This window comes from Asterias rubens, chromosome 4, assembly GCF_902459465.1.
Source record: "Asterias rubens chromosome 4, eAstRub1.3, whole genome shotgun sequence".
Lineage (NCBI taxonomy): Eukaryota > Metazoa > Echinodermata > Asteroidea > Forcipulatida > Asteriidae > Asterias > Asterias rubens.
The window spans coordinates 19,940,319-19,954,832 of NC_047065.1; the positions used below are offsets into that span (position 1 = coordinate 19,940,319).

Below are 14,514 nucleotides of genomic sequence, written 5' to 3' on the forward strand. Positions count from 1 at the left end.
AAAAAACATAGAGCAATGATGATTATTTCTTTTGCAGTCAGACACAAAGCAGTGCATGCAAGATTACTGAGCCCTAATAAATAGTCCCACATGTTAACTGTGCATACTGTTGCAATTAGCAGGGCAACCACCCAAAGCTAATTCCTGTCACAAACGCATGCCTGCACAATGCAACAGAATCTGTTGTTGCATTGTGTTGCATTTGGCATGGCTCTCATTTCAACTGTGTTGCATTCTGTTGTATTTGGCAGGGTAGGTGAACGGAGCCTTTTGATGGTTAGGGTTATTCCTATCTGAAAGCACACATATTCGTCCAACAAGGGTGTTTTTTCTTTCGTCATTTCCTCGCAACTTCGATGACCAATTGAGCCCAAATCTTTACAGGACTGTTATTTTATGGTTATGTTGGGATACAGTAAGTGAGAAGACTGGTCTTGGACAATTACCAAACGTGTACCTTCCCTTTAAAGAGAGCTTTACAGTTTTCGAGGGAACGAAATAATAATGTAAACGACATAAAATTCCCTTTAAGGGTTCCGTTATACAACATGGACCAAACGAACAGTTTGAGTCATTATCAAGCGAGTACATAAACACCGTCGTGGTATGCGACCCCATATATTATGAGTTGTTGTGTTGTTTCCCTCCAGGTTGCGAACATTGAATTATCCAGCTCAATTGAAAACTGTAAGTTGACCGTATTATACTTAGGGGGTGAACAAAGAATTGACTAGAGTGGGATTCAAACCAACGACCTCCGGATTAACGTGCCGGCGCTCTACCAACTGAGCTATCTAGCCCTATACTGGCGGTGTCCCTATGTTCGAATCCCACTCTAGTCAATTCTTTGTTAACCCCCAAAAATCATTTCAAAATTTACCCAGTCAGTTTCCCTTGTGGTTTATATTGTTATAGGATTTTAAAAACAAATAAACAGATTACCCAAATCACTTTCTCGTGTCATCGGGAATGGGTCCAATGTATAGGTGCCATTTTGAGTCAAGAATGTTTATTATATAGACGGGGTGAATATTCTCAAAGATAATTGACTCTTTACTAATAAATATTTGTAGTAGTTCAACGCAAAACAATGGGGGCGTTAATCACAATGACCCGCCTATAAAAGTAGCGGTTTCGATCTCGCAACTCCATGACCAATCGAGCTCAAATTTTCACAGGTTTGTTATTTAATGCTTATGTTAAGATACACCAAGTGAGAAGACTGGTCTTTGACAATTTCCAATAGTGTCCACTGTCTTTAAGATTAAAACAACAAAGCGGCTCCAAATGTGTGCGCTCCGTTTAAGTATATATACACTATGGTTTTATCTCAAATGTACAGTTGTTTTTCTTCAATCTCTTCTTTTTACTTCAGTAACACGAACAGCTGTCAAAATGTGGTTTACTTAAGTGAGGCTCACGAAGTTTAAATATTTGTAGAAATCTTCACGTATATTCAGATCGATTGACTTCTTATCCTAAAATTGAGTTTAATTAATAAATTGGTCAACATCGACATTCTCTGCGGTGCACAATGTTTATCCAGGTGCAATATCTACAGGGAATATAAAATGTGAAATTTCTAGTTTTTTCTTCAATCTTTTTTTTTTACTTCACTATTATGAACAATACACACCTCAATTTCACTGCCTATTTTCAAGAAAGCGCTTAAAAAACATATTTTCCTTAGTGTCTGTTTATTGCTTTATTGTTCATTTGTTGTATTATCTGCATTGCTATTGTTCGTTTAAAGCGCTGTGGTCTAAATGAAATGGCGCTATATAAAAACCCATTGTATTGTATTGTATTGTATTGTCAAAATGTGGTTTGCTTAACATTCTATTAATAAATGAAAAGTCAAAAACTTGTCAAAAAGTGCCCATTAGTCTTGACCGCACTGTTGTCTGGGTTCTCAATGTAAAATGCGGAGATAAATAAATAATGTTTCCCTAATTCCACTCTTTTTCTTATTTTTACAAATTTAAACTCTGGTAACATCGAGAGAGCAAAATTGAGTTACCATTAATTTGTGCTGGCCGCGACTCCGATCGTGATGCCTGTTTTACTTCTAAAACACAATCGGGAACGATGCCAGTCGCATAGCACGACACTATAAACGCACTGGGCCCAATTCCAAAAGGCATGTCAGCACAAAAATTTGCTTAGCATGAAATTTTTTCCTTGATAAAATCAAGATTACCAACCAAATTTTAATTGGTTGCATATTGCTTGTTACTGGCATTCAGCTTTTGTTTGCTTATCCTGAAAATCACGTGGAAATTTTTGTTGGTAATCCTGTTTTTATTAAGGAAGACATTTCATGCTAAGAAAATGTTTGTGCTTACAGGCTTTATGAAATTGGGGCCCGTAGAGCTGCTTTTACGTACGGAACAATTACAACGAAAACAAGTATTTGTTTAATTTTAGTTTGGAAGCATACTTCATCTAGAATCGTTTTTGTTTTCCCCATGAAATATTTCCCTCTACAATAAGAAAAAAACTCTTTCCGAAAGCCTAAAAAACGCAACATGAACATGAGATTGACAGGTAGCTAAAGGCAGTTCGAATCTCATTTTATGTTAGAAGTATGTGATGCAACGACTTATTGAATTGAACCTTTACTTTTCAAGTTTCGAAGAGCAGCTTAGTCAGAAAATAATTATTGCTTGAAAAAGAGCGCAGAATTGAGCAGGCTACCAGTCACGGATTGCACATGTTACATGGTAGTTTGGTTGGTAACCTTATACTGGTAAGCATATTTTGCTGACCATGATTAACTGCAGGCCCTAGCTGTAGGCAGTTCTTTGAAATTAAGCCCATACAACCCAAGTACAAAAACATTTCTTTTTAAATGGAAGGTACACGTTTGGTAATTATGCAAAACAAATATTAACTTAAAAACTGACTTGGTATTAACGAACATTGGAGAGCTGTTGATAGTATAAAACATTGTGAGAAACGGCTCTTTCTGAAGTAACGTAGTTTTTGAGAAAGAAGCAATTTGTCACTAAAAAAATATTAAAAGACCTCTAGCCATGAAGTCTTTTATTCCTATCTGAAAGCACACAAATTCGTCCAACAAGGGTGTTTTCATTTTCTCGCAACTTTGACGACCAATAATTGAGCTCAAATTTTCACAGGATTGTTCTTGTATGCTTATGTTGGGACACACCAAGTGAGGAGACTGGTCTTTGACAACTACTAAACGTGTTCAGTGCCTTTGACAGTATCTTTGAATCTTAGTATTTCATTTATTTATTGCTTTTTTTGTGGTGTGATATTGTTGATTGACTCGTATTGGTGTATCACATTGTTGTGTCGTTGTTTTATCTTTTTTTCCAGTCTTATTGTAAAATGTAATCTTGCTGTATTTTTAACTTAATGCTTATATTATGTAAACAATTCTGTGTATAGCGTTTTTAGGGTTTTATTTATGTCAGACGCTTTATCAACAATAAATTATTAGTATGTTTTATCATCACAAAAGAGTGATTATTTTTTATTATTTTTTTTAACTAGACGATCCACTCGTTCTTGATGAGGGTTCTCTTCTGATCAACACGACAGAGGCAACATGGAGGCACTCGTCGACCTCTAGCCCTACCGATCTGGAGGAGATTTTAACGGGTAGACTTGAGGACAGAGAGTACATCGATGAGAATAGTAATGTTTGGCCGTACCAAGTGGCGATATTTAGGTGAGTATTAAGTCTCATCCGTGATGAATGAACTACAGGGGAAAGTGTAACAAATTTATGTTGTAACCAAAATGTAACAGGAACTCGGTGCACAGTTTGCACTTTTTAGTATTTTGGCTGGGAACTTCTGGAGTACCAAATGTCACCTGTATAAGGCTATTACTTAATTTTTAGAACCAAGTTAGTTGAAAAGGCTGCATACATACAATTGATTTGCAACATGTCACAAACTTTGTATCCGGGTACAATCAATATCTTAAAGATCAGTTGTTGCTGGATTTTTCATTGCCAGACATAACGGGAGTATTATTTTTGGCGGGAGTCTGGCGGTCACTTTCACCGGTCAACCTGCTGTGTCGATTCGAAGCCTAAAAGGTGACGTCATCATTGGTACCCGTCTTCGGCTGGATGGACATATAGATGTATTCAATGAAAGGGGAACCATCGGTGGTTATGGAGGTATGTAAAACCAATTAATGCTAGTTCATAAACGGGCGAGTTTGCTTGACTTTGATTTATAATGATTTCACACACACAGATACCACTTTTTTCAGAAGGCCTGGCTAGAGTTAAGGTATGTAAATTTCAAAGTTTCTTTCAAGTGCTTAAAGACACTGGACACTATTGGTAATTGTCAAAGACCAGTCTTCTCACTTGGCGTATCTCAACATATGCATAAGATACCAAACCTGTTAAAATTTGAGCTCAACTGGTCGTCGAAGTTGCGAGATAATACTAAAGCAAAAAAGCACCCCTGTACACGAAGTTGGGTGCTTTCAGATGCTTGATTTCGAGCGAACTCGTGGAAATTTACTTCTTTTTCGAAAACTAAAAGTTACTTCAGAGGGAGTCGTTTCTCACAATGTTATATACTATCAACAGATCTCCACTACTCGTTACCAAGTATGGTTTTATGTTAATATTTATTGTGAGTAATTATCAATAGTGTCCACTGCCTTTAAAAATGAGTGGTAACCATTAGCCAATCCAATTGTTCGTTGGTAACAGTTTAACTTATTGTATTGTTTGTTAAAGGAACACGTTGCCTTGGATCGGTCGAGTTGGTCTTTGAAAAGCGTTTTGTAACCGATTGTTATAAAATGCATCTGGATAGAAAGATGTTGTAAAAGTAGAACACAATGATCTACATAAACATGCCTCGAAATTGCGTGGTTTTCTTTTTACCTCGTCGACTAACACGGTCGGCCATTTATGGGAGTCAAATTTTGGACTCCCATAATGGCCGACCGTGTTAATTCGCGACGTAAAAGGAAAACTGTGCAATTTTGAGTGATACTTGTGTGGATCATTATATTCTACGTTTACAACATCTTTCTATCCATATGCATTTCATAACAAACGGTTTCAAACGCTTTGTATAGACCAACTCGTCCGATCCAAGGCAACGTGTTCCTTTAAGCGGCTTGATCTAGTGTCTAGGATATGTGCAACCAATATAAAAACTAAATATAAAAACTATGTATATTATAACATTTTTAGTACTTCGTTTCCAGGCCTGTCTGCTAGTGTCCAACTTTATAAAGCTGGTTGAAAACAGGAATATCGTTTTCTTTGCTAAGCAGATAATGAATGGAGAACCAGTGTTGGCCTGGTAAACCTATTTCTGCCACGCGAAAAAAATTACATGTGCTAAATAAATTCATTACAGCCCCATTATCTGTGTATTTCTGTTCTAAGTTTGTGTTTTCAAAAACCTTCCTTTTGTACTATTCCCCACTCAGTGAAGAATGGTCCAGGCGGAGGGGGTGTCTTTAACGAGACCACGCCCCCTGGTGGTGCAGGCCACGGATCTTACGGTGGGGGAGCCTTTAAGACGATTACATTCCCGTCATTTAAAGTCAGCAGGTTCGGGTATCCTTATCACATGGGAGACGGTTACCATCTCCTAGGTGGAAGCTCGGGTAAGCTTAGACTTGATGACAAGTCGTTAGGCGCTGCCTATTTGTTACAAACACACATTCTGCCGTTCATGCAACAGTCACATTGCGGTTATACATTCATGTAACGGTTGTAGGTAGCGCGTGCCAATGACTCACACACATACTGGGATCGAGGATGAGTGCACCGTCCCCGTAGCTACACGGCGCTTAACAATTGCCGACTTGATTTCAAGACTAGGATAAGCTCGTTCGCCGATTGATTGATAGCCGTTTCGAAATCATGGCTGGATGGACTCCGGCTTAGCTCCGGTCAACTTGAAGCTCCGTACCGAAAGTGCACGTTTTCAACATAACTGGCAAAGCCTAAGCCGGACTCGTAGTTTCAAAAATTAAAGGGCATAAAAGCTGTAAAATCCCAGCATCTTTTTGTATGAGCGTTTTGTTCTCAGTCGTCAGGTAGTGATTTCGCAGCAGACAAGAAGACAGATAGAGTTCTGCATGTGCTCCTCGTGTAATGTTGATTCTTTTGTCTACAGTTTAAACTTTCTTCCATCGTTCTTTTTTTCAGGAGGTAAAAAGGAGTTTGCCACCGGGCTTATTCTGACAAACCCAAAGGGTGGGGGCGCTGTTGAATTTGTTGCAAAACAGAAGATCTCCATTGGTAAGAAATTTAAAACTTTTTAATACTACTCAATATAACTGGTATTGCATGCTAAATGTTTCTCAAGGGAAATACATACTATATATTGATTTAGCCGGCAAACATAATGTTTCTCCCGAAGACTAGCAAATTATATCGTAGGAGGTCCTGTTTTCGAGGTGTCCCTAAAATCGTGGCAAATCTTTTACCTCTCTGTGCGCGATGTAAACAGTCCCTAGATAAAAATGGTGTGGTTGTATTTGCCAAGCAAAGAGTCTCCTCTCCCTTGACCAAAACTTAGAAACGTGAAGGCTCCACTGGTCATTTGCACTTGTTAATGCAAAAAGTTTGGTATTTTAGGCATTTCTACAAGGTTCAAAAACATGTCATAATGTTGAGGCCATATAAAAATATTTGCCCACCGAAAAAGTTTCATCACACACTATTTCAATTCACAATTCATGATGATCAAAATCATGTGACTGAATGTTTTGCTTAGCATTCTAAAAAAAAAATACAGAGGCTTAAAGAAGCCATGTGCCTTATATCATTTTCTAATATTTTTGGAGATTTTTATTTTGTAACCCTCATATCAATATTTTTATTAATATTAAAATTTAAACATCAGCTTGTTGATTCAATTATCACTGTTTATTTATACGCTTTATTGTAAATATTAAGAAGAAAAAAAAAAGGAAAAAAAAAAAAATCAGATTTGGAAGCCAGTAATTATTCACACATTTTATATTTTTATAATTTTTGTAAATTTTTTGCAAGTTACCATGGTAATTTTGAAAAATTAATAATTTTTTTTTTAGTAAAATGAAGGCAACTGCTGGCTATAGAGTCATACTAAGAGTCTCAAAGAACACTTGTAGTCACTGCAGATGTTTCTTCCATGTATGGCTTCACCGGGAAGCCATACTTTCTCGTTTGCCGTGAAAACAGGAAAAACTCGAAACGAATGGGGCCAGTTGAAGTCATCGAAGATCGGTGTGTGGTGTGAACATTTCAATGTCCATCAAGTTTTAATATATGTTTGCATACTTCATATTAACAAATAAAGATAATTAGGGCATCGGTTGATATATGGCATCATTATTTTTTTCCCAATTCAAAGAAAAAGGCATAATAGCGTGAAAACTGGTAACCGGAGGATACTGTTCGAAACGTCAAGAACAAACTAGCTCTTCTCACAGAGCCAACAATCAAACTAAAGAGACTTACACATGGTTGTAACCGCAAGTTTCTTCCGATCAAAATGTTCGTCCAGATTTTTGTTTAATGTGATATTGCCACCAGTAAATCAGGAGCCTCCAGTATCGGGAGCCAAGCCTATCCGGGTGAAGTCCAGTGCCAAATTTCATAGAGCTGCTAAGCACACAAATTTGCTTAGCATGACATTTCTTCCTTGATAAAAACAGGATTAACAACCAAATTTCCATGTGTTGCATATTGCTTGTTACTGTGTTCAGCTGTTGTTTGCTTATCCTGAAATTCACGTGTAAATTTGGTTGGTAATACTTTTTATATCAAGGAAGAGTTTTCATGCTAAGCAAATTTGTGTGCTTAGCAGCTCTATGAAATTGTGCCCAGGGCTAATACGAGGTGTTCAGCTCAGTCTTCTTCCCCAAGCATCAGCGTGCCCCGCCAGTTTGCACAGATTCTGTTACCATTTTATGTTCTGCCAGCCACTTCAAGATAAGGGCTACACTTAACTGTTTTGGGCTATCAACCCAATTCAACTGTCACAGGGGACAAGTTTCCACCTTCTCCGGGGTTGAAATGTGGGTATCATCATCCACTAGGAGCCTGGCTGGTAGAGCATAACTTCCTAATGTCGCTTTGACGTAAAGAATATTTGAGGATGAATATATTAAATTTAACAGGTTAATTTATATGTAAGTCAAAAGATAATTATACAATTTCTGCATTCATATTTTGCTGTTTCCCCCCACTTTCTTTTTGTCGATGCGTTTTTTTTTGTTTTTTTTTTACCACAACTCTTCCAATTGTGAATCTTCAAAGTTTTCGAATGTTATTGGTGACTGTTTGTCCTTTGTTCTTTCCTTATTTCCGCAAGAGGGTCATATATCAGCTAGTGGACAGTCTGGGGTTGTCTTCGACAATGAATTCCTAGGTCGGTATCCAGACAGCGAACCGTGTGCAGGAGGAGGAAGTGGTGGGCTCATCAGAATGAAAGCCAGAGAGGTAAAGCAATATTTGACAACAGGATTCCTAAATATCTTGTTAACAACAAAAACAACTAGGGTCTAAGTTCTTAAAGGCACTGTACACGTTTGGTAATATTGTCAAAGACCAGTGTTCTCACTTGGTGTATCCCATCATAAGCATAAAATAACAAGCCTGTGAACATTTTGGGCTCATTGGTCATCGAAAGGGCGAGAAAATGACGAATTTGTGTGCTTCCAGATAGGAATAAAAGACTAGCTAGAAGTCTACTAGTAAGAAGTCTTTTAATATTTTAGTGAGAAATGACCTCTTTCTTAAAAACTACGTTACTTCAGAGGGAGTCGTACCCCACAATGTTTTAAACTTTTAAAAGTCGGTTTTTTAAGTTTTAACTTAATATTTGTTTTGAGTAATTACCAAACGTGTACCTTTCCTTTAAACAGCGCATTAATGCAATAACCGTCTCATTGTTCTTTACATTTAAAGGCCCTGGGCCAAATTTCAAAAAACCTGTAAGCACCGCAGCCGTTTTATGTTTACGAAGCGACTCTTAGCAGGTTTTAATATTCAGTAAAGCTGCTTACCGTGAAGTAAGTGCTTGCTAACCCGCGGTAAGTACACGAGTGACGTTACGATACAAATCCACGGTAAACGTGCATGATGAACGCCTACAATTGTTCTCCTTATCTTGAAAAATCATGGTGAAATACATTTATGCTTAAGCACATTTTTCTGCTACAGTAAGCACATCAATTTACAAAAACAAAAATGCTCGGCACAACAATCATGGATTTCATAAAGAGTTAAGACTAGTCTTAACTCGAGTTAGGACGAGTTACTAACTTAGGACTAGCCCTCGGATGACTAGTCCTAAGTCAGGACTAGTCCTAACTCTTTGTGAAATCCACCCCCTGTTGTGTCTACGGCTGAGGCTGTCGCTAAGAGTTTTGCTACTATGCCTTCTATGCATTAACGCATCTTCATGATAAGTCGTAGCCATAACCACAAACTCATGCACGGTCTTTGACTCTCTCTCATCTTCAGATTGAGATACGTGGAAATGGATTCCTGACAGCGACCGGTGGCGATGGCGCCCGCAACGACAACACTAGCATGTTCTGCGGTGGAGGAGGTTCAGGTGGTATCATCGCGTTCATGATTACCAAGAGAGCTCACGGGTATCTGCTTAGCGACCATCTGTTTCTTCAAGGTGGTGGAGGAACTGAACCTGGTGGTACGGGGACCTTTGAAATTACAAGTAAGACAACATTGATTCAATTAATTTGATTCATTGATTCAAATCATTTTGCGACTTGCGTAATTTATATATATATATATATATATATCTGATATCAAATAATAAACCACAAGGGAAACTGACTGGGAACATTTATATATATATATTTTTTTTTTTTTTTGGCGTTCCGATTTTAATAAAGGCACTGGACATCAATGGTTGTCAAAGACAAGTATTCTTACTTGGTGTATCCCAAAATATGTAAAACACCACAAAAAACAATGACATTTGTTGACTCAGTTCAATATATCTTCGAAGTTGCACGATTGTTCGTTGACCAAATGTGTATGTTTTCAAAGTCTTTTCATATTTGGGTGAGAATTACCCTCTTTCTTTAAAACTACGTTCTTCAGAGAGGGAGCCGTTTATCACAATGTATTATACTATGAAACAGCTCCCCATTTCTGTCTACCAAGTAAGTTTTTATGCTAACAACTATTTTGAGTAATTACCAAAAGTGTCCCCTGCCTTTGATTATGTCGCCTACCAAGGTATCATACGTGATGTAAGTGAGCTGCCGATGCCAAGAAAAATAAGATCTAGTTGGACGGGTAGCTCCAATGCAAACAGTTGGTAAATAAAACGAAAATGGGTTCCGAGGGACCCTCGAAGTGTGACGTCAGAAAGTTGCTCATACCCATCCTGCAAGCCGCACGTGCGTTTTCCATTGATGCATCATCATTTTACCTCTAAGATGACGGCGTCATTACGTCTTTGGAAAACGAGTACTTCAAAACACTGAATTCGACCATGGAACACCAAAGTAAAAACATTAACAATGTGATATAGTGTATCAACTCAAAGTAATAATCAACTCTCAAACTAACATCGTACTGTATTGATTTAAAAAAAAAATCAAATAGATGAAACAAAATCAAATATTTGAACTAATAATGTCAATACTTAAAAGCCAACATGGAAGAAGAACACCAATGCTGTGCTGTATTTGTTCTTTGTCCTTGCTAACCTGTTCTATTGACCAACTTCCGTGACTGATAGATTTCAAACTACGAAATGGTAAGTTTAGTAAATGTAACATACAGTGGCCTTAAAGGAACACGTTGCCTTGGATCGGTCGAGTTGGTCTTCGAAAAGCGTGTGTAACCGTTTGTTATGAAATGCACATGGGTAAAAAGATGTTGTAAAAGTAGACTCTGAATACAATGATCCACACAAACAAACCTCGAAATTGCACGGTTTTCCTTTTACCTCGTCGACTAACACGGTCGGCCATTTATGGGAGTCAAAAGTTTGACCCCCATAAATGGCCGACCGTGTTGGTTCGCACAGTAAAAGGGAAACCTCGCAATTTCAAGGCAAACTTGTGTGGATCATTGTATTCTACTTTTAAAACATCTTTCTAACCATAATGCATTTTACAAAAAATGGTTACAAACGGTTTTTTTTAGACCAACTCATCCGATCCAAGGCAACGTGTTCCTTTAAAGTGACATACCAAACATGTTCTGTCGACAGCGGTCATGACAATTCATAGACTTTGTCTCAAGTCGCAAATGCTGACGTTAGACTTCTTGACGTCACTTTGTTTATTTTGGATAACATCCAATCCATCCACGTTCAGTGAGGTTACAGCAGGTACAATACGCGTCTCTGGCCAAAACATTCAGAAATCTGAGAAACGATTTATGTATAAATCGGTTTCTCAGATCAACATGTTTAAGGGCAGTGGACACTATTGGTAATTTTCAAAGACTAGCCTTCATAGTTGGTGTATCTCAACTTATGCATAAAATAACAAACCTGTGAAAATTTGAGCTCAATCGGTCATCAAAGTTGCGAGATAATAATGAAAGAAAAAACACCCTTGTCACACGAAGTTGTGTGCATTTAGATGGTTGATTTCGAGACCTCATTTCTAAGTCTGAGGTCTCAAAATCAAATTCGTAGAAAATTACCTCTTTCTCGCTCGAAAACTACGTCACTTCAGAGAGAGCCGTTTCTCACAATGTTTTATACTATCAACAGCTCCCCATTACTCGTTACCACTCGAGGTTTTATGCTAATAAATATTTTGAGTAATTACCAAAAGTATCCACTACCTTTAAGTGTCAATAATTCCTGAGTTTCACACCACAATTATTACTTCGGTTACGGTCATATATTTTCGGACAACCGATACTTACCAATGTATGACCCTACTTCAAACAGACCGGCAAGAAAATTATCACGACACTTATTTTATCAAAATGAAGTTCTGAAACACAACCTTAGTTCCATAAATCGCCAATACCCCTTTGCTCACAATGTGTTGCACCAACAAAGACCATCAAACAAGGTATACACACCATTAAATTGCGATACCACTGTGTGAGATATCATGACATATAAAGTATTGGCAGAATTCATCAGCATTTACGGGTTCTTTTGAGTTCCCCCTACCCTAACAGCCTCATGATCTCGCTCCTCTCGTGTACATACTTCGTTGTTAGTTAGTTATTTAATATGAATTTTGTATACTTATTATGCGCTTTAGATTTGTTTACCTTTCTATATGTACTCATCAAAATTTAACTTTTCCTAAAAGGAATATGGACTAAACGTCGTATTGAATTGAATCAAATTATTGAATAGAATCACAGAGTGAAGGCAACTATGACGAAAGTTGTAGCTGTGGAACGTCACCACCAAGCACCGAGCCAGCCTCGGAGCCCCCGTTAACATGTCTTTCTGTAACAGCGGCATGTGACTGTAACAACACGGTTACCTCGTGTCCGGAGGTCAACGTGACTGAATCGTGTGACTGTCACACAAGCGTGCCCGATACAGGGGGATCGACCACTTCGCACCCGATGATGACCTCTCCAAACGAGGTGGATAACTCAGTTACCAATGTGATTGAAAGTACATCCCAAGCGACTGGAGAAGAGTATACGACAACTAGCGTAGGTACACCATCCCCTGCCTTTATCTGCAAAAGACATGTACTTGCTTTTCAGTGATTTCATTGGATACATTTTATGTCGTTGGATAAAGATGCAGTGATGTAGCTTCACATATCCGTGTTTTGATTGGTCGGAGGTGATGCGTGTGCAGCCGACAAACATCACCTCGGACCAATCAAAACACAGATATTGAAAGCTTACTTTACCGAACAAATAAATTGACAACTATCGGGCTAGATAGTTCAGTTGGTTGAGCGCCATTTTTCTCTGTTCAACCCCCAAATCATTCAAAACACAAGTTTAAAAATAAACAATGGTGGTATTACCCCTTACTTCAACCATTCCTATAATCTTGTTAGTAACCACCTGTTTCTTTGAAACTTTCAAATCAGTGGCTATATCATCACAAGAGACAAGTTTAACATCTTACACCCCCCCCCCCCCCACCCCTCCCGCAATTCTTATTTTTACAACCCTTAACTATTGCCGGAAATATCGAGGTAAAAATTGTCACAATTAGTTGGACAGTGCATCTTCTGCAAACGTATCTTTTAAACTATCTGTAAATTGATTTTTAGAAGCTGCTTTTTACTATGACTGTCTTAAGCTTGAGATCTCTCCCCTTCTTATCCTATTGTCTTTGATTTGGTTCGTCTCCGGATCTTCCGTCAATCTGACTCTCCTTGAATTGTATTTTCCTGTTTTCCTTAATGGATTTGGGTATTGTCTTTACATAGTACAACCTTTTAACCGGCAACACAATCTTTTAAAACTTACATAAAGGAAGGCGATTTACTATTATAACAAGATTGTCAAATGCACTAATAACACTAAAACTGCGGTTTTTAACTCCTTTACAAGTTCAATGGGTTTTTCTGTACACCATGTTATGTTCTACTTAGTGGGTAGAAAACCTATTTTGATCACTAATATGTTGGACACTAAAAAATCTCCCGAGAACAAAATCCTAAAAATCTACTCCGCGGTCATAATGCATAAAAAATATAGTAAGACTACAGAAAGTTATCTAAAAGAACAAACTGTACCTGGCAAGTAGATTAGTTTTTTTAAGTTTTTTATAGTATATTTTTGTTTAGTAGATACTAACTTTTTCTTTTATAGCCGCAAACTAAATACATACACTAATGTTAATGCTTACTGTTTCAGGCCTTCGCGTCGCTCACACCCAGTAATGCTGCAAAGTACTTGGAAGTAAGTTTTTTCATTAGTCTCACCATTGTTTTTCATCAAGCTCATCATTATTTCAATTAATTCATGTTTTGGTGGGGCGTGATAAAGACTCCAATTACGTCACCATGGCGTCATCAAAAATCACATGATGTCACCTTAAATTAACACTTAGAAAATATTTATAGAGCTATGTTTGTATTGTGTTTCTGTAGTAGAATGTGGCGTGCCTTGATATCTGAGAAATTGAGTCACACTGCAAAAAATATCCGTAAAATTTACGACACTTTACCTGGCAGCTTGGGTGCCAGGTAAAGTGCCGTAAATTTCACGGTGAAAGTTTTGTAAACTACCCCTTCACGGCACAGTTTACAAAACTTCCACTGTGAAATTTACGGCACTTTACCTGGCTGCCAGGTTAAGTGCCGAACATTTTACGGAGTTTTTTTTTTACAGTGTTATAAAAGCCTCATAAACTAACAACTTTGAAAATTTGATTGCAGGAAACTCTGGTACAAATGGAAGGTAGCAGTGGAGCGGAATCCACAAAGGTAATTGTGTTAATACCATTTAGCGTAAAGGCAGTGGGTGGACACGTTTGGTAATTACTCATAATAATTATTAGCATCAAATTTTACTAGGTAAATGGGGAGCTGTTGATATAGTATTGTGAAAAATGCTTCCCTCTGAGGTAA

General features: G+C 37.8%; 1 protein-coding gene across 1 annotated transcript in view; it reads left to right on the top strand.

Annotated features, from left to right (window-relative positions):
• Nucleotides 1-2,528: 2,528 nt before the first annotated feature.
• LOC117289164 (adhesion G protein-coupled receptor E2-like) overlaps nucleotides 2,529-14,514 on the top strand; it is a 36,692-nt gene continuing 24,706 nt past the window's right edge. The window contains exons 1-11 of the mRNA XM_033770162.1: nucleotides 2,529-2,547; nucleotides 3,520-3,697; nucleotides 3,990-4,156; nucleotides 5,440-5,619; nucleotides 6,167-6,259; nucleotides 8,322-8,449; nucleotides 9,476-9,689; nucleotides 11,205-11,324; nucleotides 12,321-12,631; nucleotides 13,799-13,843; nucleotides 14,323-14,370. Coding sequence (XP_033626053.1) covers nucleotides 2,529-2,547; nucleotides 3,520-3,697; nucleotides 3,990-4,156; nucleotides 5,440-5,619; nucleotides 6,167-6,259; nucleotides 8,322-8,449; nucleotides 9,476-9,689; nucleotides 11,205-11,324; nucleotides 12,321-12,631; nucleotides 13,799-13,843; nucleotides 14,323-14,370 — 1,503 coding nt within the window. The remainder of the gene's footprint in view (nucleotides 2,548-3,519; nucleotides 3,698-3,989; nucleotides 4,157-5,439; nucleotides 5,620-6,166; nucleotides 6,260-8,321; nucleotides 8,450-9,475; nucleotides 9,690-11,204; nucleotides 11,325-12,320; nucleotides 12,632-13,798; nucleotides 13,844-14,322; nucleotides 14,371-14,514) is intronic.